The sequence below is a fragment of the Ursus arctos genome, unplaced genomic scaffold (genome assembly GCF_023065955.2).
Source record: "Ursus arctos isolate Adak ecotype North America unplaced genomic scaffold, UrsArc2.0 scaffold_25, whole genome shotgun sequence".
NCBI lineage: Eukaryota > Metazoa > Chordata > Mammalia > Carnivora > Ursidae > Ursus > Ursus arctos.
The window spans coordinates 2,787,891-2,811,736 of NW_026622930.1; the positions used below are offsets into that span (position 1 = coordinate 2,787,891).

Consider the following 23,846-nt stretch of genomic DNA (forward strand, 5'->3'; position numbering starts at 1 on the left):
GCCCTGCCGCCCAGTCAGGACAGCATCCGGGTCTCTGGTGGCCGCGCAGGTGCTCAGCCTGGGCTGGGCAGTGTGAGCCTGAGGAAAGGATGCAGAGTTCCCAGAGCCCACACAGCCGGTCAGCTCTCACTGCCCACCCGCCTGTCCTCCCACCCACGGCAAGAAGCCCGCTCTCCTAGACCAGCAGCAGCAGGACCTTCTTCTGGGAGCAGCCGGCCAATGAGAAACCGGCACCACCCTGAATTCTGTTTCCCCCCATGGACTTTCATTCCAAACCGCCTCTCCCAACTCCCTCCTTTTTCTCTCTGATTCTGTTCCTCTCCTGTGGTCTCCAGACTTGCCTGCCTATGGTTTAGCCATAGTCTGAACATCCCGCCGTGCAATTCCTCTGCCATTCCAGAATAAACCCGTTCTTCCGCTGAGATGACTGGCTATTTTATTTGCAAGGTCGACAGCCTTTGGCATGATGTTGGGGGTGCCCTGGACAGCCAGCCTCACCAGGCGCCGCACGCCCGTGCTCCAGTCGCCTTCCCTTGCACCAGCGGCAGCCCCCTCCTTGTTCTGGGTGCAACTTTGCAGACTGCAATTTTCTGGTGGACCCGTTCTATAGGTAGTTCCCGGAGCTACCTTTGCGGATGGCCAGAAGGGAGGACTCGCAGGACCACCCCTCACCAATGGACGGACCAACGAGGGCACTCTCCGCGCTCAAGCAAAGGCATACGGGTGGGGGCACAGGAGACAACTGATAGCAGGTGCAGGAAACCTCTTTATTGGGCAAAGCCCTGTTTTAGGCCTGCGGGGGACAAGGAGTGTGGAGAAGGGGGCGGGGATCTCGCAAGGTCAAGGACCCGTACATTTCGCGGGGGCGGTAAGGCAGAAGTGAGAGTTGGCCAGTCACACGGCTGCTCAGGCCTCTGCCTCCGCGAAAAGCGGGTTCACGAAGTAGCTGCGGCTGGTGCTGCTGTTTTCCACCTTGGTCGCGGGAGGCTGCGGGGTGCGTAGAATCAAGGGGAGGGGGCGCAGAGTTAAGGGGCGTTGGCGCCCAGCACAGCCCCGGGGCAGACCGATACCCCCACCCGCCCCCTCACCGGCTCCGCGGAGCCCGCCACGTCGAACACGGGGTTGGAGAAGCCCAGGGGGTCCACGACGGGCGCGGGGGCCGCTTCGTCTCGCCTACTCCATCTGGAGAACAAGGACGCACGTGAGCCCTTGCAAGAAGACTTGCAGTGGCGGCTCCGCACACCTCCTGGTACCTGACCCTCCGCCACCGCGGCGTCTCCAGGCCGCCGGCCCCCGCGGACTCGCCCCGAAACCCCGCCCTGAGGCCCCGTCCCCGCGACCTGAGCCTCCACCCCGGGGCTGATGGGCCCCGCGGTCCCGCCCCGAGTACCTGAGGCCCCGCCCCATGACCCCGAGACCCGGCTGCCCGGGCCTCCGCCCCCCTGCAGATCCGCCCCGCGGCCCCACCGCCGCCCCCGACGCCGCAGCCCCGCCTGCGTACCTGAGCCTCGGAGCGCGGCGCAGCAGCAGCGCCCCCGCCACCAGCGCCAACAGCAACAGGAACAGCCCAGCCGTCACTCCGCCTGCCAGCTCGGCGCGCAAACCTGAACCGTCCAGCCCCTGCGCCGAGCCGTCCCCGACAGGCGCGCCCGACTCCCGGGCTGTAGCCGACAGGACCCCAAGGGCTTCACCTGCAAGGGCGCCGGCTCAGTCTCCCCCACGCGGGGCGGGGCAGGGGCCGGGAAAAGCTCACCCGCGGTTACCGTGCTCGGCGACGTCCGCCAGGAGGGCACGGGCCAGCCGTCCCGCGCCGCCCGTCTCGGGCCCGGTCTCTGTCAGCACCACCTGAATCTCCGTGTCCGTGTCCGCCTCCGCGCCTGCGGTCCCGCGCGGCCGGGGCGGGCGCGGCACCTTGGACACGGCCACTTGCAGTCCCTGGTACTGGGGCTGGGGAGGGAGACAGGGTTGTCCCAGGGACTTCGCCCTCGGACCTGCGGGGGCGTTGGCGGCAGGGACGAATGGTGGGCAGGTGCGCAGAGAGTGACCGCGTCAGTGAGGCAAAGTGGGGTCCCGGGGTCCCTGCGGGGATGAAGGTCCCGGGCGGGGGCGGCGGGGCTGGTAGGGCTGGGGTGGGGGGCGCGCAGGCCCATTACCAGGAAGACTTGCAGCAGCCGCGCCCGGTACCGCTCAATGTCAAAGGTGGGGCCGTGGGTCAGCGACACGATGGCTCCTGCGACAGAAGGGTAGGGGTCGGCGCCGCGGGCCCAGGACCAACAGGGAAACAGGTCGAGCCCGCGTAGCTAGGCCGTCTCAGCACACACGTGCCGGGAGGGGGCGCTCACCGCAGAGGTCGCAGCACTGCCCCTCGGGCCGGAGGGCGTCATGGCAGGCGGCCGGGGGACAGCGACCGCCCAGGGGCTGGAGCAGGGCCTCGCAGATCCAGGGCAGCGCCTGCAGGAGGGAAGCGGCCGTCAGCACGGAGACGGTGCGGGCCGGACCGCGGCGGCAGAGGGCCGGCTCCAGGCCCCCACCCCGAGCGGGGCCCCCGCACCCCGCTGCGGGCCGCGCTCACCTCGGTGTTGCCGCAGACGCAGCCCGACGCGTCGGCGCAGCCCCCGGGGCCCACGCTCAGAGCCCCCGGCCCGTGGAAGCGCAGGCGGCCGGCGCGGGACGCCAGGAACGCAGCCAGGTCCTCGTCGCGCGTGAACGTCTGCGGGGGGCCGGGTCACGAGCGGAGCCAGCCCGAGGAGGGGACAGCCTCTGAGTGCTCGGAACTCACGTGTGGGGACTGCCCGGGCCGAGGCGCGGAGAGGAGGCCCGAGCCCCGGCCCCGCGCGCCAGCTCACCTGGCCCAGAGCCCGGACGCTGCGGACGCGCGCGGGGCGGGCGCCCGGGCCGAGGCCCACTCGAAAGGAGGCGTCGGACGGGAAGACGACGTCGTCGTGGCGGCAGGGCACGCGCTCGGCGTCCACGGAGAAGAGGCCGCGCGCCGCGTCCCCGGAGCGCCACAGGCGCGGGTCGTGCCACGAGAAGCGGTCGGGGTCGAGGAAGAGCGCGGGGGCGCCTGGGTGAGCGCGTGTCCCTGAGCTCCGCGGGCGGGGCGCCCCCCACCAGGCCCCGCCTGGACACGCCCCCCGGGCAGGCCCCGCCCCCGGGCCCCTCACCGGTCCCGCAGTCCGGGTCCCTGCCGGCGTCCGGGGCGCTGAAGCCGGCCCCCGAGGCCAGGACGAATTCCCCGTCCCGCGGCAGGAGCTGCGGAAAGCACAGGCGGAGGGGCGCCTCGCGGGGGGCAGGGTGCCACAGGGTCCCGCCCCTGCCTCCGCGTTCCCGGGGAGGAGGGAGCGTAGGTCACCGAGCGGGAGGTGAGGTCAGGGGCTGGCGGCGCCTGGCCCCGGCTGAGGGTCAGAGAAGACGGAGGGAGCAGGACCGCAGGCCAAGGAGCCAGACCCAGCCTGAGACCTGGTGGTGTGAAGAGTTTGGGGCAAGGTGACACGAAGGTCATTGCCCTCTCCCGTCACCCCGAGAAACTGTACAAGCCAGGAACCCAAGCCGCGGGGCAGTGTGGAGGCAGCCCTGAACTGTGTGAGGGAGGGGGGCTGGTGGCAGGAAGGTACCGGCGCCTCAGAGTGGCCGCTGTCTCCCCTGCAGGCCTAGGCTCCGCCAGGGCAGCCCATTCACCACAAGTGGGGGGCCACAGCTCAGACCTCAGGTGTCAGAGGATCTGTGGCAGTGGGAAGGCCAGGTGAGGGAGGCCCGCGGCCCCTCCCTCCCCATCCCCTCTGAGCCCCAGGACTTTTGACCCTCAGGGTTGGGGTTGGGGATGAGGGCTGGGCCAGGGGAGCTGAGCTGCGCAGGGATCAGGAGGGGTTCGTCCTCATCTGGGGTAGTCCACTCAGGGCCCAGCCTCAAGTCCTATCTTGCTTGTCCCCTACCTGAGCATGGGCCCTGACCAAGAGGTGACGCCTGGGGGGGTGCGAGGTCACACCTGGGAGTGGAGCCCTGTGACCGCAAGGCAGGGCCACCCGCAGGTGCGGAGTGAGCCCTGGAGACAGATGGATATGCGCCTCAGGAACAGGGGAGGCCTTGGCAGGGCAAGGCTGACCAAGAACCCATTTTTGGAAAGAACCAAAGGGGGCTGAATCAGTATACTGTACCCGGAAAGTAATATAACACTGTATGTTAACTATACTGGAATGAAGATTTAAACTTAATAATAAAAAGAACCAAAGGGGGAAAATATAAATAAGTTCCAGAACATGGAATAATTGAAAGGAAGAGCACACTAGGTGAGATAAACACGCGGACTGGTCCAGCTGGAGAAGCCCCAGTGACGGGTGTTCCTGGGAAGGGACTCTGCGGGGCAGGATAGGGTGGAGCCCCCGAGAGGAGGGAGGATCAACACCGCAGTGCCAAAATGCAGATACAAAGGAGGGGGACGATATTGAAGAAGCAAGGAGGATGCGCTTTCCCGATTTGAAGAAAGCTGAGAAAGCTCAGATGGAAAGGCGTCACATGGCATGGGAAGCAAGGAAAATCACACCCAGACACGTGGCAGTGTGTGTAGAGACATCAGCGACACAGAGAACATTCTAAAAGCTTCAGAGAGAAAGAACAGATCACCCAGCAAAGACGAAAAAACTCAGAGGTCAGGTTTATCAGCAACAACAATGGATGCAAAAAGACAATGTAATAATAGTTTATGTATTAAAGGAAAAGAAGGTCCCATCTCCCATCTAGAATTTTCTACCCGGCCAATGGTCCATTCCAATGCAGGAGCATAATGGAAAGACTTCAGACAGCGGCAGAGACCTGCCCTGAAAACATAGTTGGAGGAAGAAGGAAAGAAATGGGAAGGAAACACACCAAAAGGACTTGTTTGTGGGAAGACACACACACTGAGAAGCTTAAGAAATAAAAAGGACTGCCAGACTTGAAAACCTGGATGAAATGTATCAATTTCTAGAAAAATTCAAAATGTCGGGGGCGCCTGGGTGGCTCAGTTGTTAAGCGTGTGTCTGCCTTCGGCTCAGGGCACGATCCCAGAGTCCTGGGATCGAGCCCCGCATCAGGCTCCTCTGCTGGGAGCCTGCTTCTTCCTCTCCCACTCCCCCTGCTTGTGTTCCCTCTCTCGCTGGCTGTCTCTCTCTCTCTGTCAAATAAATAAATAAAATCTTAAAAAAAAAATTCAAAATGTCAAAATCGACACAAAAGCAATAGAGAACTTGCATAGACCAGCAAGCATTAAGGAAATTAAAATGTCAGTCGCTTTCCAGCACCAGTGTTTTCACACGTGAAGTACCCTACACTTTCAAGGAACAACTGATTTCTTGTCACAGAAGTCGTTCTGGGAAACAGAAAAAAGAGTGAAAATTGCCCAGGCCATTTCATGAGGCCTGTGGTAATCTTGATTCCAAAACCAGATGAAGAAAAAGTGTAGGTTTGTTCTACTTATAAATGTAGATGCAAAAAAAAAAAAAAAAAAAAAAAAAAATCCTAAATAAAAGATCAGCTGACCAGGGGCACCTGGGTGGTACAGTCGGTTGTGTCCAGATCTTGGTTTTGGCTCAGGTCGTGATCTTGGGGTCGTGGGATCGGTGGTGACGGGCTCCGCACTCAGCAGGGAGTTGGCTTGGGATTCTCTCTCTCCCTCTGCCCCTCCCGCTCACACGCGCTCTCTCTAAAATAAATAAATAAATCTTTAAGATATATCTGTATTAGGTGACTAGCTCCAATAGTGTGTTTTAAAAATACATGGTGATCATGGGGTTCGGTCCCAGGACGGCTCTCATCCCCACTTCCCAGCAGTGCACATGATGGTGTCCCAGCAGACGGCGGTGAGCAGTTTGTGCCAACAAAACCGACTTGTCGGGGCAGAGGGAAGTCAGGAGTCTTGCAGAAAGGGCATGCTCCGACCCGCACCTACAGGAAGGTGCCAGGAGGCCATCGGTCTCGCAATGACAGTTCAGCCTCAGGAAACCTCATTAACAGGCTGAAAAGAGGGAGGGGGCAATCGTATCTCACTCGATGTAAAAAACCCAATAACAACAACAACAAAAATGCCAGAGAAGTCTAACAAATCTATTTATGATTTTGTAAGAAGCTGCTAGCAAGCTATAATAGAATTTCCACAATTCAATAAAGTTTATGTACCAAAACCCTACAGCAAACATTACACTCCATGGAGAGACGAGACATGCCTTCTCACTCGCCCTGGAACAAGACACGGCTGCCCGCTTTTGTCACTTTTGTTTAACCTAGGGGAGGGGTCCTGGACAATGTTATTTTTTTTTAAGATTTATTTATTTATTTTATAGAGATAGAGAGTGGGGGAAGGGGCAGAGGGAGCGGGGAGAGAGAATCCCAAGCAGACTCCCCGCTGGGCATGGAGCCCAACACAGGGCTCGATCCCACAACCCTGAGATCATGACCTGAGCCGAAACCAAGAGTCGGACACTGAACCAACTGAGCCACCCAGGCGCCTCCTAGACAAAGCTATCTGGAAAGAAAAAGAAATAAAAGGAGTTAGGACTGGAAGGAAGGAGGAACAACTATCATCACTTATAAAAAAAAAAATCAAAACATATAATTTTTAAAAATAGAGTACCGTTCCCAATACAAACCACGTTACAAAGTGTTTATGAATGGGCCGATCTCTACAAGACTCTGTGGGGACCCCTCGAAAACTCTAGTACCGAGTTTTATGATGGATGATGTGAAACATTTGCAGAGAAATTCGTGGCCTGTTGGTATAAATCGGGTGTTCATTCCCAAACCAAATTCCAGGGTTTTGTTGCAGCTGTTGCTATCTGATAAACCCACCCTCCCTTTCCTCTGCAACAATCCGATCGACAAAGAACTAGTTGGCCTCGTAGCAGAAGAGTGGACAGGGGAGTTGCCCCAGTGGGCATTCAGACCACCCACAGAGCCGCCGCGTGAGGACCGCGGGGTGCCGGCGGCCCAGGAACAGGCAAAGGGACAAGGGAGGACTCTGAGACCTCCCTGCAGCCAGGGCGGCTGAGCCACAAGGCCAAGGGGCGAGGCTGTGGCTTGGAGGAAGACGTCAGAAGTGGGGCTTATTCTAAGGAGAAGAATAAAGCTGGTTCCCTGGCTAGAGCCCCACTCCAGCGTGCACTCCTGATGGCAGGATAGACGAATGCTCGGCCATGGCCGTGACTCAGCAGCAGCCAAGGGAGTCTTAGAACACCGCAAAAACCGTACAAGGCAGCGGGTCTGGCATCGCAGATTACACTGAGGGCTGCTGTTTGGCGAAGGGCACCACAGGCAGAAAGGGCACAGTGAGAAGACGCTTGCCGTCTTGCAACGCAACCATGGATCGATGGACAAAAATTATGAGATTCCTCCAGACCAAGATAACTGGGTGAATAGAAATGGGAGGGGAGAGGGGGTTCAGGAAGGAGAAAATCCCAGGGAGGGAAGCTCCAAACCTGAGAGGGACAAATGAAAACACAGCGGCAGCTGCCCCTGTTTCCAGGGCCACATCTGGGCAGCCAGGTAATGCTGAGCAGCGGGGCTGGGAGGCAGTCTGGGGCAGCTCGGGGTCCATTCAGCCTGTTCCCGGGCCCCTGGACAGTTCCCACCTGGGTCTTCCAGTGGGGGTGGGAGGGTGGGGGGAAGCCCCCGAGCAGGAGGAAGAGAGGCAGCGGAAGTGAGGGGGTGCCTCACGGTCCCCCAGGAAAAGAGGCGGGACTCGGATTTGGACAGCTAGGGATGGAAAGAAGGGCCAGATAGAGAGACCTGTCAGGCGATGAATGGATGAATGAATGTCTAAGATCCTCAAACTCTGGGGCGCCTGGGTGGCACAGCGGTTAAGCGTCTGCCTTCGGCTCAGGGCGTGATCCCGGCGTTATGGGATCGAGCCCCACATCAGGCTCCTCTGCTAGGAGCCTGCTTCTTCCTCTCCCACTCCCCCTGCTTGTGCTCCCTCTCTCGCTGGCTGTCTCTATCTCTGTCGAATAAATAAATAAAATCTTTAAAAAAAAAAAAAAGATCCTCAAACTCTTTCAAAGGAGATCATGAAAATGATCTGGAGAAGGGTCCCAGACCCCAGGCCCCCGCCCCGGCTGACCTCCTGCTCGAGGGTCCCACACCTGCTCTGGATGCTCCTCTTGGATGCCCCTCTCTTCCTGCTCCAGGCTGCTGCCTGCCTGGTCACCACAGTTAGGCACGGGCAGGGGGAGTGGGCGCTGGGTCCGGCTGCTCCCCCCATGCCTCCCCTGCTCCTTCACCTGGCTGCTGCCCCCTTCCACACCTTAGTCTTTGGGTTGGGCAGATGTGAAAGGGCATCCCAACCCCAGATCTGCGGACCGGGACCCCCAGTCTCTGCCCGATGCCCCCTCCCCAGGCAGGGACAGCTCTGGCTCACACGGAGGGGTAGGGCTCCCTTGCACTGATTTGTCCTGCCCCACAAGTGGCAGGGTCCCACCATGAATTGCCGCTTTGGGAAACCATCCATTAGCCAAGACAACTCAGGGAGTGGAAATAAGGCCTGGGGTCCTCAGATCTTGCATCTGAGCAAGAGATGGGGTGGGGCCAGGGCCACCCGATGCCTCCCCCAACTCACCTGCCCGCACAAAACCCAGTGGCCTCTAAATGAGGACCCCAGCCCTGGCACCCACACCCAGAGCCCCCCTCCCCCATCTCCACCCTTGCTCAGAGCCGGCAACCCTCCGACAGGACAGTGATCCAACCCAGAGGACAGAGGGCGCCGTGGAGCCTCTTAACTAGGAGGGGTCTCGGGAAAGGACACTTTAAATCAGGGAGCGGTGGCTCTTTCTGCAAAGGGCCGGACAGAAAATACGTTAAGATTTGAGGCCACACAGACTCCCTCATGTCCACTCAGCTCTGCCTGGTAGTGCGACGGCGGCCAGAGATGCTGGCACCCGAACGGGCGGGGCTGTGTGCTGATAAAACTTTACTTACCAACATTGAGGTTCGTGTTCTATATTTCCCGTGCCACAAAAGTCATCTTTTGGTTTCCCCCCCCCCCCAACTCTTTAAAAATTTGAAAACCATTCTCAGCTCCGGCCACACGGCTGCATTTGGGCAGTAAGGAGCTTCCTGACCCCGCCTTTCACAGACAGCCAGAGTCTTTCTCCCAGGCCTTATCACAGGCCTTAACACATCCCGAAAGCTCCAGGCAAGCAGGCGGCATCTCCCAAATTTACTGGCCACGGAACCTCTTCAACCCTCCTAATTCCCACCATTCTCCGGAACACTAGTGTCCTGCAAAGCAGTTTGAGAGAAAGACCCCGAGGTTTCTGATGGTACTGGGAAAAAGAAAGACTTTGAGGAGAAGAGTGGGGGAAGGATGTTTCCTGGAGCACACCTTAGAGAAGACAGGCTACTGGGGGGCTGGAGGCCAGAAGCAGAGGGCAGCCGGGACAGGAGGCACCTTCTGAACCCCTTTGCAAGGCTGGGGCACAGCCTGAGCTGGGGCCATAGGACCAGTGTCTGCCCTCCCGGATGGGTCCCACAACCTCGCAGAAGCCCCTCCAGAAGCCAAAGGCACAATGCCTGCACGGATGATCTCGAGGGAAGAAAGCGGCTTCCGGTGGGCCAGCGGGACCCCCAGCCCCCCTCCGACCCGAGTCTCAGCCGCAGCCCCCTCACCATGTCCGAGATGCTGTGACCTTCTCGCACCAGGACTGACACCATCTGCAGGAAGAAGTGGCCTTGGCTAGCGGACCCCCTCTGTCTCTCCCCGACCCCTGGCCACCCGAGTCCCCATCCCAAGCCCCCCGGGGAGGGGCGTGTGGTGAAGGCACCTTGTTTGCGGGGAACTTGACGGCGGCGCCCGCGCACGGCGTCCGGTTCTGGCTCCAGTTGGCGGCGGCTTCAAAGTCGGTGTTGGGGATCCAGAGTTTGTAGGCAGCCCGGGTCAGCGCTGGGGATGGGGATGACTGAGTTCATCCTGCTCAGACGCCCCCACTCCCAGGCAGAGGGAAGGTTGGTCCTAGAGCCCGGGCGCAGATGGGGTAGCCAGGGCGGCCCAGACCCTGCGGGAGCCCCATCCCGGTGCTGACGAACTCCTACTGGATCTGCGGAGCCCGCTCCTATGTGCCCCCTCTAGGCCGCTCTCCAAGATCGCCTCCTCGCCCCGCCCCCAGTTTGCCCATCGATGAAGCAGAGGGCACGGCCAGGCAAGGACCGAGGGGCCGAGATGAAGGATAGCGGAGGCCTCTGCCAAGTAGAAGGGGCTGGAGGGCGGGCATTGACTGGGAGCTGTGTCCTGAGGGACCCGCGAGGGGCGTAAGAGAAGGGGGCGGGGCTTCAGTTTTCAAGGTCCCAGGCCTTGGGGGCACCGAGGACGCGCGCCGGCCGGGGTGCAAAAGGGGAGGGTCAGCACGCCCTCGGGGACGGGGAAACTGAGTCGCTGCTGTGGGCAGGGACTGGGGACAGTGCGCATCTCGCAAACCGACCACCGGCGCCCGAGGGCAGGGCGGGGCCCCGAAGCGGGAGGGGGGTCTGGCCGGGGTCCTAGACTCTACAAGGCCAGGGAGCCTCTCCAGCTCCCGCCGCCCGCCCGGGGAGAGCCGAGGCCCTCGGGGGCGTGTGCGGCCCGCAGCCTCCGGGCCCCACCAGGGCGACCCCAGCTTACCGCACAGCTGCAGCCACAGCAGGACCCGGCCCAGCGCGCCCATCCCGCCGCGCTCCCGCGTCGCCACCCGGAGACTTTGCCCCGCGGGACCCACCTGACCGGGCGGGGCGGGGCGGGACGGCCGGGCGGTTACACATTTACTCCCGGGGCCCCTCGAGGCGCCGGTCGGACTCGCTCCTTCCCCCACACTCAGCCCTCCCGGACCTGAGGACCTTGGGTGCCCAGGAAGAGGAGCTTGTCGCGACCCACCTGCTCCGGGACAAGGGTGTCTTGGGAGCCCGGGCTTGCTAAACCACCTCTGGTTTCCCTACTGTCCCTGACCCTGTGCGGCTGGGGCTGCGCCTTCTCTGCCCACCTACTGGGGCTGGGTGTCCACCCTTCCATGCAGGGCCCTCCTGCCTCCTGGCCTGAAAGCACCGTGGATGCTGGCAGATGGGCTTTGCGGGGCAAGTGCCTGTGAACAAATGGGGAGCGGTTGGTAGCGGGTGCATGGTGAGTGGCGGAGGGTGCGTGCACTGGGTGGCCATGGAGGAGGAACGGAAGGGTGGGGGATGGTGAGTGACAGGAATGCACAGGAATTGAGGGGCGGTGGTTGGAGGATGAGTCTTGTGTGTTGGGTAGATGTTGCAAGGGTGTTGGGGAGTGGTGGGTGGATGGATGGATGGATGGAGGGGAGTGGATTGTGGAAGGAAGGCCAATGGATGGTGGACAGTGTTTGGGTGGGGAAGAATGGTAGACAAAAATGGTGCTTGGGTAAGTGGATGCGTGATGGGTGAAATATAAATCACAGATGTCGGATGGAGTTTGTGGAGATGAACGGTGGGTGAGAAAAGGTGGTTTCTGGCTGATGGCTGGCTGGTAGGTGAGACTGAAAGGTGGATGAGTGGATGAACAGGACTTAGATGGACCGAGTAGCAGGTTAGTAGAGGGCTGGCTGATGGGAAGATGAGAGCAGAGATCATAGCTGGATCAATGGATGGTTGGATGGATGGACAGGTGGACTGATTGTGTAGGGGGTGTCTGAGGCATGGAGCTGGGGTGGATGTTGGGGAGTGGCGGAGGATGGATTTGTGGGGGATGGGACGGTAGAGGGTAGGTGGGTGGGTGGACAGACTGGGCACAGTAAACTGGATGATGGGCAGTGGGTTATAGGTGGGGCAGGTGGTGAATTGATCATCAGGGGATAGGGTGACCCGTGGATGATGGCGCCTTCTTGGTTATGGTTGATGGCAAGGGGAAGAGTGGCGGGTGGGCCACTGTGTCCAGGACGAGCTGGTGAGGGGAGAATGACTGTGGAATGGGGGATGGAGGGCAGGTGATGGACATGGGCTTGGAGGTGGAGGACTGTGTGTACTACCCATACGAGGGGAAGGCCTTAGCCTTGGGGTTCCCTGGTGCCTTCCTCCCTCCTGCCCACCCTGCCCTCTCCGATATGCCCCCCCCTCCTCTGCAGACCCCTGGAATTAGACTCTTCACTCTGACTGGTCTTTGGGTCTCCCCCATAGCCGGCATCTCATCCAAGGAGGATGCGACCTGCCACTGGGGCCATTCCGGCCTCTTCACGCACTGGGAAGGGGCAGGACTTCTCTGACTGGGATCAGGGAGGGAGCACGCCAGCTTGTGCCACCCTTCAGCCCAGTGGGATGCGGGCACCTGCTCTCAGGCGGGCAGTGGAGCCAGCCCTGCTGGAGGCGTCAGCCCCCAGCCCGGCCTGGGTCGGGGAGGGGGGTCTTCCTGGCCCTGGAATTTGGCCTTGTCTGCCTGTTCCTCTGCAGAAGCCTTGACCAGGAACAGAGGGGCTATTTGGAGGTCACATCTGTTTTGTCCCCTTGCCTTGCTCCTTGCTGGGAAGCAGGCAGTTCTGTGGCCTGGTGCTTCCTGGGACTCCAGCAGGGTGTCTGGCTCTGCTCCCCTCACCCGCTCCCACCACCCCACTTGTGGCTTTCAAGGCAGAGAGCTTGGGGGGCTCAGCGAACTTCACTCCCAGGGCCCAGAGCACTGTAGCCAAGCCTGAAAGTCCAGGCAGTTCTTCCCAAGGGTGGCGGCTCCTTTCTCTCAACTCAGAAAGTGGATTGCACTGAGGCCGAGGCCCAAGAGAGGCTCTAGAAGAGGGGTGGTCAGGACTTGGGGAAATGGAGCTTTCTGACCCACTTGGGCAGACCATTCCCAGAGATACCGTGCTATCTGAACAGGGCAGCAAGGCTGCCTGGGCAGTCAGAGAAACCTTCCTGGAAGAGATGGCGTTAAAGTGGGGACTCAGAGGTCATGGCTGTAGCCGCAGTGTGGACAGTGGACTGGAGGTGGCAGAACAGGAAGAGCTGGGGCCGCTGGGCCGTGAGACATCGGCATCCATCTCCCCACCCTGCAGGGGATATCCTTGAGCAGCAGCTGGACACGGGCCCCCGTGTGTCCACCTGTCAGAGGGCGGCCCAGACTAGAGCCCATGCCGAGGCCAGAGGCAGGCAGCAGCCTGGCCAAGCTGGCCGGGAGCCGCTGGGATGCCTCGGGAGCAAAGACGCGATGCAGGGCACGACCGGACCACACCGCAGGAGCCCTGTGTTCACAGAAGGCCCCGAACTGCACGCGTGGGTGCCCTGGGCCCCCGGGTACGCATGTGGGCACACACTTTGGAATCGTTCAGGACCTCAGGTGGAAGTAGGAGAAATGCAAAGTCCCAGGGTGAGTTTCTTCCAGTAACCAGCTGCCTCAGGCGAGGTTGGGCTCCAAGGGCCGGCCAGCTCGTGGTCTCCGTGTCTGCCCGTGTGTCTCAGTCTCACTCTGTCTTGGCTTGACGGCCCCCGCGGTGTTGGTTTCCCTCTGCGCACGACCTTCTCCATGCGGCAGGAAAGATGGCCTGGGGGGAACTGAAGCCCACTCCTCCCTGACTAGGCCTAGCACGGGTTCCGGTTTCCAGAGCTGCACGAATCCCAGGGCACAGGGACACTGTGCTGTGGTGGGCCACCTCAGCCCTCCCCTGATGTGAGGGTGTGTGACAGCCCTGCCGCCTGCGGGGTGGGGAGGGTTCCCACCCAGACTTGCAGAGCTATTGGGAATCACTCCCTTACCACTCCCCCCCTTCTCTACAACTCTGTGGAAATGGATCCGGCCCCAAGAACATTTCCCCAGCTCCTTCACCCCATCTTTGTCCCTGATTTGCTGTGTGACCTTGGGTAGTCTCCTACACATCTCTGGGCCTTCTCCAGCGTGCATGATTCTCTTCCCACACGGGGAAAGAGGCGTGAGGTGGGGGCTGTGGGACGATGGGGTTGGAGCCCCTTTAAGACTCCAGTCTCTGCAGGAAGTCACCTCTCCAGAGAGGCCATCGTGGGCCTCCCCACCGTCAGCACCCTCCGCCATGTGCCCTGGGGCTGACTAGGTACTGCCTGGAGCACAGGGGCCACCCCAAAAATCTGTATGGAAGGAAGGGATGGCTGACACTGCCCACAGGCAGGCCCTGCAGCCCTGGAATAGTCCCCTCCCCTGAGCTGCGCCTTCCCTGCGCATGTCCCTGGGGCCAGGCCTGTAGCGGGGGGCTGGGAGCACGGCTGGGAGCACGGCCCTTCTGGGCTGGCTGTTGGCTGGGGAGGTGGAGGACGGACACACCACACCATTCTGAGCAGGGCTTGGAAGGAGCATGGATGGGGGAGCCAGAGTGTGCGGTGACTGCAAGGGAGCCACTGGGGCCAGGCGGCCAGGGCAGGCCTCTGTGAGGAGGTGCCATTGCAGACACCGCGTGACCCCCCGCACCCCAGCCGCAGGGGAGGGCCCAGCAGGCCAAGGTCAGCACCGAGTGTCTCCTGCCAGGCTGGTGGCCACCAGTGGCTGAGAGCATGTCCTCCCTGCCCCAAGAGCACTTTTCACAGGGGCCTCCCGCCACCCCAGAAGGCCTAACATGCTTTCCCCTCCCCGCTGGGGCCTGCGCCCACTGCGGGCTCCTCGCTGCCCTGGGGCCTGGGGGAGGGGAGTAGCTGCGGGGGCCTCGGAGTTCCGCCCTCCTCCAAGGCCAGCCCTGAGGGTCGAGTGGCAGACCTGCTCTGCAGACCTTCCCTTCCCCTCGCTGCGGGGCCCTTTCACAGACCCCTCGGATTCAGGAGTTAGCTTCCACCGCGGTCCATTTTCAGGAAACCCACGCTTTACACCGAGCAGCCCCATCTGTAGGTCATCACCCATCTGGGGTGCCGGGAGCGTCCTGCAGGGTGAACCACAGTCACAGAAGACCAGCAGAGCGAAGGGAGGGCTCTCCAGACCTCGATGTTCTCACTTCAAAGAGACCCTCGGAGACTGGACATGTCTGACCAAATGCAGTCGTGCGGTGGCCTCAGACATTTTTCCAGGTTTGGTCCCCGGCCCGTGTGGGATGGGCCAGCTTCCGCGCGGGGTAGTAGCACCAGGGGCCGGGAGCCAGCAGCGGGGCCGGGTTCCTGCACCCTTGCTCCGGGTGAGTTCCTAGTTCGTCCTCAGAAGTCCTGCTTGAAAGCGTTTGGAACACAGTGTCCCCAGAGCCGCGGGAGGCAGCGAGAGTCACAGTGCCCCGCCTGGCTGCCTCCCTCCCTGGTCCCCCAGCTCGCTGGGAGAGCCAGGCTGCCCCCAGTGCTGACACCAGGGACCCAGGCCAAGGCCGTGGCTGGTCTGACTGCCGCGCCGCCACGCTCAGTCCTGGGAGTGGTCCAGGCTTGGGTGGAGGAGCTGCTCCGAGCACCCTGTTTCTCATCGCACACGCCCTCCGCTGCTGGACAGTGGCCCAGATCTGCAGCCGCCTCTGCCCCCAGTCCCTTCGGGCGCCTCCGGCCGAGGTGCACCCACCAGGGGGCGCTCTTCTCCTGGGGTTTATGGCTCCCTTCCCTTCCTGAGCAACTCAGAAAAGAACTCCAGAAGGCTGACAGAAAAGCATCCAGTTTCTGAAATTCCGGCTGAGCGCAACCCCTCGGAAGGAGCTGGAAAACCCCAAGTCCACGTGGCTCTGTGGCTGCCCAGCCCACAGAGCTGTCCACGCTGCTGGTTCGGGCTGTCCTCAGGGGTTCTGGCTTCTGTGGCTGTGGGCCACCTGCAGTGTTGCTCAGCGGCCCTGGCGTGGTTGAGGCCACGGTGCAAGCCCAGGCCTGGGTGCCAGAGACGATGGAGCGCAAGGCTCTCACCACAGGGGTGGGTGGCCTTGGGAGCCTCTAGGCAGAGGGAGACGGTGCCCTTCTCTGGGTTCTGGGTGTGGGCACCTGCATTAGAAGAGCTGGGGGGCCCTGGGCTCCCCACTGTGTGCTTCACTGCAGGGCTGAGGGCATGGGGTGGGCAGGACTCTCTCGCGGGACCCCCAGCACCGGACAGCAGGAACTGTGTGGCCTAAGGGCCTGCGTAGGACTTCTGGACGGGTCCGCCCCTTCCTGCCGCCGTGGCGCTCTAGTGACCCAGTGGGGCTGCAGTGGTGACACCTGGAGGGGCAGGACCATGGGGGAGGGGCTGGCAGCTCCCATGGTTTTCACACCAGTGCTGGAAAGCAGGCTCCACACTGGGTAATTTGGGGTGCCCTCAAGAGCTTCCTGCCCCTGGGCCTGGTCCACATAACTACCCAGAGACATGCTGAGCTGGGAGGGGTCATGCTGGCCCTCTACCCCCTAACACTCCTATGAGCAGCTGTTTAGAGCTGATTGTCTGGGGGCTCCTGGCGGGCTCGGTTGGAAGAGCATGCAACTCTTGATCTCAGGGTCGTGAGTTAGAGCCCCATGGTGGGCGAAGTGGTTACTGAAATAAATATTTAAAAAAAACCCTGGTTGCCTGGAGCCCTCACAAGATCAGCACTGAGCAGTTCTGTTCTTGTTTTTTTTCTAAGATTTATTTATTTAGGGGCGCCTAGTGGCAGTCAGTTAAGTGTCCGACTCTTGGTTTTGGTTCAGGTCATGATCTCAGGGTCATGAGATCGAGCGCCACATCGGGCTCCGCGCTGGGCACAGAGTCTCAAGCAGAGACTCCACTGACTGAGCCACCCAGGCGCCCTGGTACAGCTTTTTAATAACCACTTTTCAGAAAGGAGCTAGATGCTGTTCTTCCATTTGACAGATAAGGAACTGAGGCTCAAAGAGCCCAAAGCCCCCACGGCGGGTGAAGGCAGGCAGCTGGGTGGGTCCGGGGTCCGGGGCCCCTCCACCATGCCAGATGCCCCGGCATGGGCGTGGCGGGAGGGCGAGGGTTACCTCCCCTGCTCGGGACCAAGCCGCAGACTTGAGAGCACGGCTGCTGGGCACACCAGGCTCTGGGAGGCGCGGAGGTCAGAGCCCCACCGCAGGGTCTCCTGCAAACCGAGCGCGGGACCCCTTTTCCAAACACCGAGAGTTCTAAGACCGTGACAGCAGAGCACGAAGCCAAGCGTGGGCCCTTCTGAGCGTGGGGCTGTGTGGCCACGCAGGCCGCCGAGAAGGCCACATCGGAGGGGAGAGGCGGGGAGGCCCCTTGGGAGGGAAAAAAGGCCCAGGGCACTGCCAGGAGCCTGTGAGAGACGGCGGAAAAAGAAAGCCAGACTCCTTAGTCAGATTTATTTTCCTCTAATCAGACAGTTTAGCATTTCAAAGTTTTGCATTCTACACTCTTACAAACTTTAGTTATTAGCATCAGAAACACAAAAACATCGCAAGACCTCAAAACACAAATAAATACCAAATAAAACCACACACGATATACAGTAAACGAAAATATAAACCATAATAATGCTATCAGAAAATCAGACATGTTGTTAACTCACATTAACAACATGATTATTGCTGAGCAATAACTTATACTGTCTTTTGTTGTTTTTTCTTAGAAGAGCAGAAACACACAGGACGTGAGTCACTGGTCACAATCACCTGGAGTGTCAAGATGGGTCCTCACAACGAGCGGTTACTACAGACGGCAATTTTTAAAACAGGCAGATTAAAAATACAGAGTCAAATGAGAGATTGGCCTTCTTTGGTCTTTGTTTTTGGGTAATAGAACTGAACGAAGAGGTGTGCCATCAGAGAAAGAATGCAATTCTAAAAACCTGACACGATTGTCTGCATGGATTCACACACTTCCTTGATCACAGATGTTATTCTATAGGTAATTCTTGTAGAAATCCTTGGAAATAATGCCGGCTTTTGTGTTTACCAATTCACTCGTTTAGTTTGCTGTTGAAGGTTATCTGACTTGTCTACTAGGGGACTGAGTTATAACACCAACCACCACTGATGGCAGGAGTGGTACAGCCATCCTGGACTTGAGCCTCTTCTTCAGTGCAAGAGCTCACGAGAGACTCGAGGTGCAGCAGCAGCAGGAGAGATGAAATGCAAGCACTGCTAGGTACCGCTGGGGCCTCCCTGGACCGGACTAACCAGCTCCACTCAGGACACACCCTGGGACGCTCCCTTGCCCCGCGGGCCCTGGTCCCCCAGTGACAGCCTGCCCCACCCCGGGCAGACAGTAGTGATGACCAGGTCACCTGTCCACACGGGAGCCACACACAGACCTCATCTGCCTTAGACCCCAGTGGACATATTCTACTTTGGAGGAAATAAAACTGTTGAGATTTGCAAACTGAAGACAGAACGATGGTCTTGGGCTGAGAAGCAGATTTGGGTGATAGACCCCTCGTTCACCTCTCAAACGCACAAATGCAAAGGAGCTCCTGGAGCTCTCCCCAGCTCTCCCCCGCAGTCTGAGAAAGATCTGGACCAGAAGTGAGAACACAGTATTTTACAGCCCTGCTGACCACCTAGAGCAGAGGGACGCACTTCGGAGGGCTGAGGCTCGGGCAAGAGGCACCAGGAGTGTGACCTCCCGCCCCGCCCCTCAGACCGGCGGAGATGCCGGGAGCCGGTGCTGGTGGAGACGCCCCTCCGTCATGCAGAGTAAGAAGGAGGTGCACACCCCCCAGGGTGTGAATTGCAGAGGGGGTCCTGCCACTCTGCCCACCTCCCTTGGGCTGGCAGGAAAGAACCCACCACGGGACCCTGCCATGTTTAAGGGTCTCCCGGACACCCTTTCCTCTGCCGGCTGTGGCCCTCCAGCTGCAGGACGCCAGGCCTGCCGTGGGTGATCACGACAATGCCTGCTGATGACAGCCGCAGGCCTCACGTGGGATGTGTGGTGAGGGACATGAGGACCCTGCCTCACCAAGGTGGGCCACAGTGGTATAGGGGAAGCCGCGGGGGTATCCGCGGTGCCAGAGAGCCCCCTGGAATCTGGCCGGCACGTGAAGGGCCCGGCGGAGGCAGCCGCCATGGAGGACAGGCTCTCCCGTGCTCCACAGCCCTCTGGGGTCACAAGACAAGGAAAAACTGCATCGTGCGGAAAGGAAAGGAGCATCTTGGCCAAGAGCTCCCTCACTCGGCCGGCTGCCTCGCAGACACTGCTCGGGGAACAGGCTGCGAATTGGGGCTAGGGCACTGGCCCTCACAGTGCCTCCTGTCCACCTGCACCAATCACTCCCAGAGGGGCAGTGCCTCCCTCTCGTCGGACAGGTCTTAGAATAATTTACGTGAATTCCTACGGTCTCCTCTTTGTTACCCGCGGACCCTGGAAACTGGAACACTCAACTTCTAAAAGAGGCCCAGGGGAACGGATTCCAGCTGCCAAGTGCTGCTGGGCCACGCAAAGACTCCCAGTGTCCTGGGAAAAGCCCCTCACTCATGCCAACCATGCCGCGTACCCCCAACCTGACGCCCACTCATCACAGACAAGCCCAGCCTCCGTGGTCGGCGCAGGGCTGAGCCAGAGTGCGTGTCAGCAGAGACAGGGAGTGGTCTTCGTGTCCAGTACGAGGCTGACAGGGAAGCCAACTGGCTCAACTCACGCACAAGACTTGGTGTTGGTTTCTCTAAACATCATTAACAGTTTTGTCTCATGGGGAATTTTGTCACTTTTAGGAAATAGGAAAAGTGCACCCAATATACACTGTGTGCGACATGTTTCGTTTGTGGCTGGGACCCTGTAAAGCCAGGAGGGCCGGCTGCTCCGGGGCCACAGCCCGAGGCCGGCCCTGGGCGCAAGCACCAGACCAGGGCACCGAGGAGTCAGGACGGAAGCCATGCCGGGTGTGCCCATCAGAGGAGGCTGCATTCCAGAAAGTCCCAAGTGCACAAGAGGGAAGGGGGCACAGTAGCTAAAAGGTGTACGACCCCCCATTATCACCGACTATTTTCAAGCCACAGGATGAAGCTTCTGCTGTGACCCATCCTCATTCCAGGGGATGGTGCCGGTCCCTGATGCCATGTCCTATGGGCTCCCTGGGAGAAGGCCAAAAGGGCCTGTCATCTCCCACCAGGAGCGTGTCTGGGAGGAGCTGCTGGGAAAGTCCCCCCACTAAGGGACGGGGGCTTCCAGAAGTGCTCCCAGGTGGCCCACCCCCAGCAGAATTCCAACCAGGAGAGGCAAAGTATTGTTTTTTTTGTTTTTTTTTTTTTTTTTTTACCAGATCGAGATGTTGCTTATCTCAAATTTGTTGATATTGTCCATACTTTTAGTGAAGGGAAGTTACAGGCATGTCTCTGTAACCCCTGGCCCCAGGAAAGCCAACTGAGGCCAGGCAAGGACCGCCTGGCGTCCTCTCCCCCCTGGGTGTCCGGGGTAGAACCAGGACAGGGTCTGGAGGAGGTCGGGGACAACTTCGAGGGGACAGGGGTCCCGCAGCACCTGCAGGACGTCCTTCGCTATGAACGGGGACACACGACTCCTCGTGGACAGGACCGAGGACACAGACTCGCCCTCAAAGCAATGGTGGGGGGGACAGGGCGGAGAAAATAAAAAAGACGACTACAACGAGCACTGAACTGCAAAAGGGCGTGGCGGGTGCTGGGAACCAAGGAGGCCACTTATGGAAGGGGACGGTGCGCTAGGAGGGCACTTCCAGCAGGCACTGGGGCGGAGGCACGCCCAGGGCAGATGGCAGCACCAGAGACACGGCGGGCCACCGGGCACCAGCCCAACCGTCCCCGCGCGACCACGGGGGAGCCCAGAGGCAGGCAGTCTGAGGTGCGCGGCCCAGCTGGCCAATCGTGGGCGCGTCTTTTGGACGAGCGGCACAGATGCGGTGGTTCGCACACATTGGTTTTGCCTAAGAAGCACCCGTCACGTGTAGCACCCATCAGTGGTAAGAGCACCCATGGAGCGTGGTGCATAGCACAGGGGCACAGGGAGGCAGGGCTCCGGCTTCTAATCACAGTTGGACCATTGAGAGAAGGTAAACAGTGAGTTGAGAAGATGCCGTCTGGGCAGGCGCAGGCCGGGACGGTCCCGACACCACCCTTCCCGAGAGAACGGTGGTTCCGGGACCCTGTCGGTGAGCCTGGGCGGGCTCCCCGAGAGCGGCGGTCTCTGGAATGCTCAGAGGGTTCTGCTTCGTGGGGGGGTGGACTCCCACGACCCAGGTGGGGACCCGGAGAGGGGCCGTGGCTGCTCCCCTCCTGCCCCAGGGGTGGGACCACGCCCGTGCTGGGACTGGGTGGCTCACTTTTGGGGCCCAGAGACTTGGAATCTGTGATAAGTGAGCAGTGGGCGCTCCAGAAGCTGAAGCTGAGCCTGGCTTCCTCAGCAGGAACAGGGCTGTCTGAGGGCCTGGAAGAGGCAGAGAGCTAGTGGTCGAGAGGAACGTGGGGTTAAGCGGTCACTTCTGGAGTGACAGTGCACACAAAGCCGGGGTCGAGAAGCAGCAGGTCGCGTCTAAGGCACATGTACAGATGCCACCACCTCTACGCACAGATGCTGCCTTGGGAGATCGTTCCCAAGACGCAGCAACGTGACAGCACGAAGACACACCCCTGCCGCGGCCTCCTCCAGCACGAGCCGCCTGCCCACCCCCGGCGCCGGACGCGGAAGGTCGGAGCCGTCGGCAAGCGCGTCTGAACACGGGGCGGAACTGTAAGAGCCTACGGGATTTTGTTGAGAACTCCAAAGTTCAACGAACGCCCTATTTTAGGGTGAAAACAATTATAAATGTGAAACGATGCACAGCATCCATGAGCGGCCCCTCACAGTGACCTGGAAGTAGCGTCATCGACTACGACACGTACTGAAGGTTCACATTTCTAACGAGAAATAACAGCACAGTGGAGTTTCCTTCCTATCACAAGTGATAACCAGTGTTGGATAGTTTACATTTTCTTCCAAGAAGTATCAGTCTATCAACGTTTTAAAATAAAATGTTTGCAATAACAATTATCTTAGAACTTTAAATTAAAAAATGATCCTGAATTTAGACTTTCAAAAAAGACCTAGGTGTACTTCAGGGTCTTCTGACAAACAAATTATTAAAACAGAGACCAGGTGAGGCCTTAAAAATAGACAATATACTATATTTGAAACAAGATTGCACTCTTGAATTTTAGAATATATCAGAATTGCATTATTATTTCATAAATTCTTCTTTTACTTAACATGCTGACATGTCCAGCTATCCCCAGGTGTGCGTGTGTGTGTGTGTGTGTGTGTGTGTGTGTGTGTGTGTTGTTGTTTTTTTTTTGGTGTTCAAGTTTAAGGAAGAAAAATCATGGTTCTTTTGTTTAGCATATATGTTTTCCACCTTAATTAACTAGATCTTTAAAAATGAAAATGAAAACCTTCTCTGACAGCAGTATTTATCACGTCGAAGGATAAATAATTCTTCAGAGTGGAGTGTTGCTAGTCTATTAGAAAACATGTCGGGTGTGTCCTCACGCGTGGCTCCTCCCGCCGGCCCGCGGCCACCTTCTGCTGCTTCCTCCGTTCCACAAGGTCCTTTTCTGAGCGCGAGGACCTCGGTGGAGACAGCCGGTTCAAACCCCCCAGAGGAGTTGCCTTCTGCTCAATCCACCTCCCCAGTGACTTGTCAGGGGTCGGGCAGATCCGAAGTATCCACTATGACTTTAATAAAAATGGTATCATCTTTAATATATGTCCCGTTTTCTAGCACGGTTTGGGCCACAAACACTGGGCAGCCAGAGGCAATATTCATCTCCCCGGTGGGCTTCTTGAAGCTGCTGCTGTTGGGGTCCGGCTTGAACGCATCTCCCAGGTGGCGCCGAGAGGACCCCTGATCCATCAGCATGAGCGTCACTTTCTGCTTGAACGGCCAAGGAAGCAGGGCGTCGTACTCTCCGCGCATGATGACAAAGAACAGCGACAAGTGCGTCCCCTTCCCCATGCCGTCCCCGTTCAGGTAGACCCTGGCACACATCTTATAGCCAAAATAGCCTGTGTAGAAAGGCTGGCTGTAAAGAGACAGCGTCTTCCCCATGACAGCTTCCTGCTTCCGCCGCTTATAATCTCGGATCTTCCAAATCAGCACGCCATTGTAGCTGGCGGTCTCCAGGACCTGGAAGCGCAGGTCCATGTCGGCTAGGCGGATGTCGTGGACGCTAAGCATCTGGTCATGCCGGCTCAGCTGGGACTCCAGCAAGCCTGCCGTGGGTGAGGAGAGACGGGGTGAAGGAGGCCCATGAGTGTCAGGAAGGCTGGAGGAGCCCATTCCCGCCAGCACCGGCACTAAACGAAATAGGCTTCTGGCTGGAGGACAAGCACCTATATGTGTCCTGAAACACAGGCCTCAGATCCCTGCCTCGTTGGTCCCCCAAACCCACGGTCACAGCCTGCTGGGAGGCAACACCTGGGGGACACAGGCCTATGTGTCACAAGGCACATCACTGCAGGGCCCTCCCTCCCACAAGGCACCCTCAGAGCCCCACTGGGGGCAGGGAAAGGCCACCCTCTTGCTCATGTCCCCCTGCCTTCCAGCCTGATGCTTGGAGTCACCTGTGCCCTGTGTGGCCTCACACCCAATGTTGGGGGAGGGGGGTGTTGCCATAACCTCAGTCCCTCTGCACCATTAATCCTTGTCATGCAAACATTCAAAATATTCATTCAGTCCCCAAAACAGCTGCTAGATAACAGAAACATACTGGCTGAGCACACCGCTGGGTCTTGTGCCTCACCTGCTTGTCACTTGTGTCCCTTGGGCCTTTATGAGCATGACCGGGAGCCTCTCCTCACCACCTCCCCCCTCAAACCAGCAACCCCTGCCCTCTGCCTCATGTCCAGCCTGCGCCCCTTCTCTACCACACTGGTGTCACACGGAGGGGGTGTGTTTAGGTGGGAAACATTTCTGTCCCTCACAAAGGCATCTCTGGCTGGAAAGTCATCACACTTCTGCATGAGTAATATCTCACTGGAAATCACTGCTCAAGGTGGTATGTGCCCAGCGTACCACCTACCCACCAGCTCAAGCCCCCAGACCTGGCCAGGCTGGCCAGGC

General features: G+C 59.4%; 2 protein-coding genes across 8 annotated transcripts in view; both read right to left on the reverse strand.

Annotated features, from left to right (window-relative positions):
• Window positions 1-748: 748 nt before the first annotated feature.
• On the reverse strand, window positions 749-10,702 carry AMN (amnion associated transmembrane protein). Its single transcript, XM_026515257.4, has 12 exons — window positions 10,619-10,702; window positions 9,786-9,904; window positions 9,631-9,675; window positions 3,165-3,252; window positions 2,847-3,064; window positions 2,573-2,710; window positions 2,343-2,451; window positions 2,154-2,230; window positions 1,764-1,947; window positions 1,502-1,691; window positions 1,089-1,182; window positions 749-987 (listed from the first exon to the last, which is right to left on the reverse strand). Exons 1-12 carry the CDS (start codon window positions 10,659-10,661, stop codon window positions 907-909), a joined length of 1,386 nt encoding a protein of 461 aa, XP_026371042.1. The 5' UTR covers window positions 10,662-10,702; the 3' UTR covers window positions 749-906.
• A 6,423-nt stretch (window positions 10,703-17,125) lies between these two features.
• TRAF3 (TNF receptor associated factor 3) overlaps window positions 17,126-23,846 on the reverse strand; it is a 108,909-nt gene continuing 102,188 nt past the window's right edge. For all 7 annotated transcript variants that reach the window (XM_057318536.1, XM_057318531.1, XM_048220166.2 and 4 more), the window contains one exon: window positions 17,126-22,996. In XM_057318536.1, coding sequence (XP_057174519.1) covers window positions 22,425-22,996 — 572 coding nt within the window. In that variant the 3' untranslated portion in view covers window positions 17,126-22,424. The remainder of the gene's footprint in view (window positions 22,997-23,846) is intronic.

What these genes read in the sequence shown, in the direction of transcription:
- AMN (XM_026515257.4), bottom strand. Translation starts at nt 10,661, where the DNA reads ATGGGCGCGCTGGGCCGGGTCCTGCTGTGGCTGCAGCTGTGCG. An exon ending in CGCCGCGCTCCGAGGCTCAG is followed by an intron (nt 1,183 to 1,501) that starts GTACGCAGGCGG and finishes CTTGTTCTCCAG; the next exon opens with ATGGAGTAGGCGAGACGAAG. An exon ending in TGGCGGGCTCCGCGGAGCCG is followed by an intron (nt 988 to 1,088) that starts GTGAGGGGGCGG and finishes CGCACCCCGCAG; the next exon opens with CCTCCCGCGACCAAGGTGGA.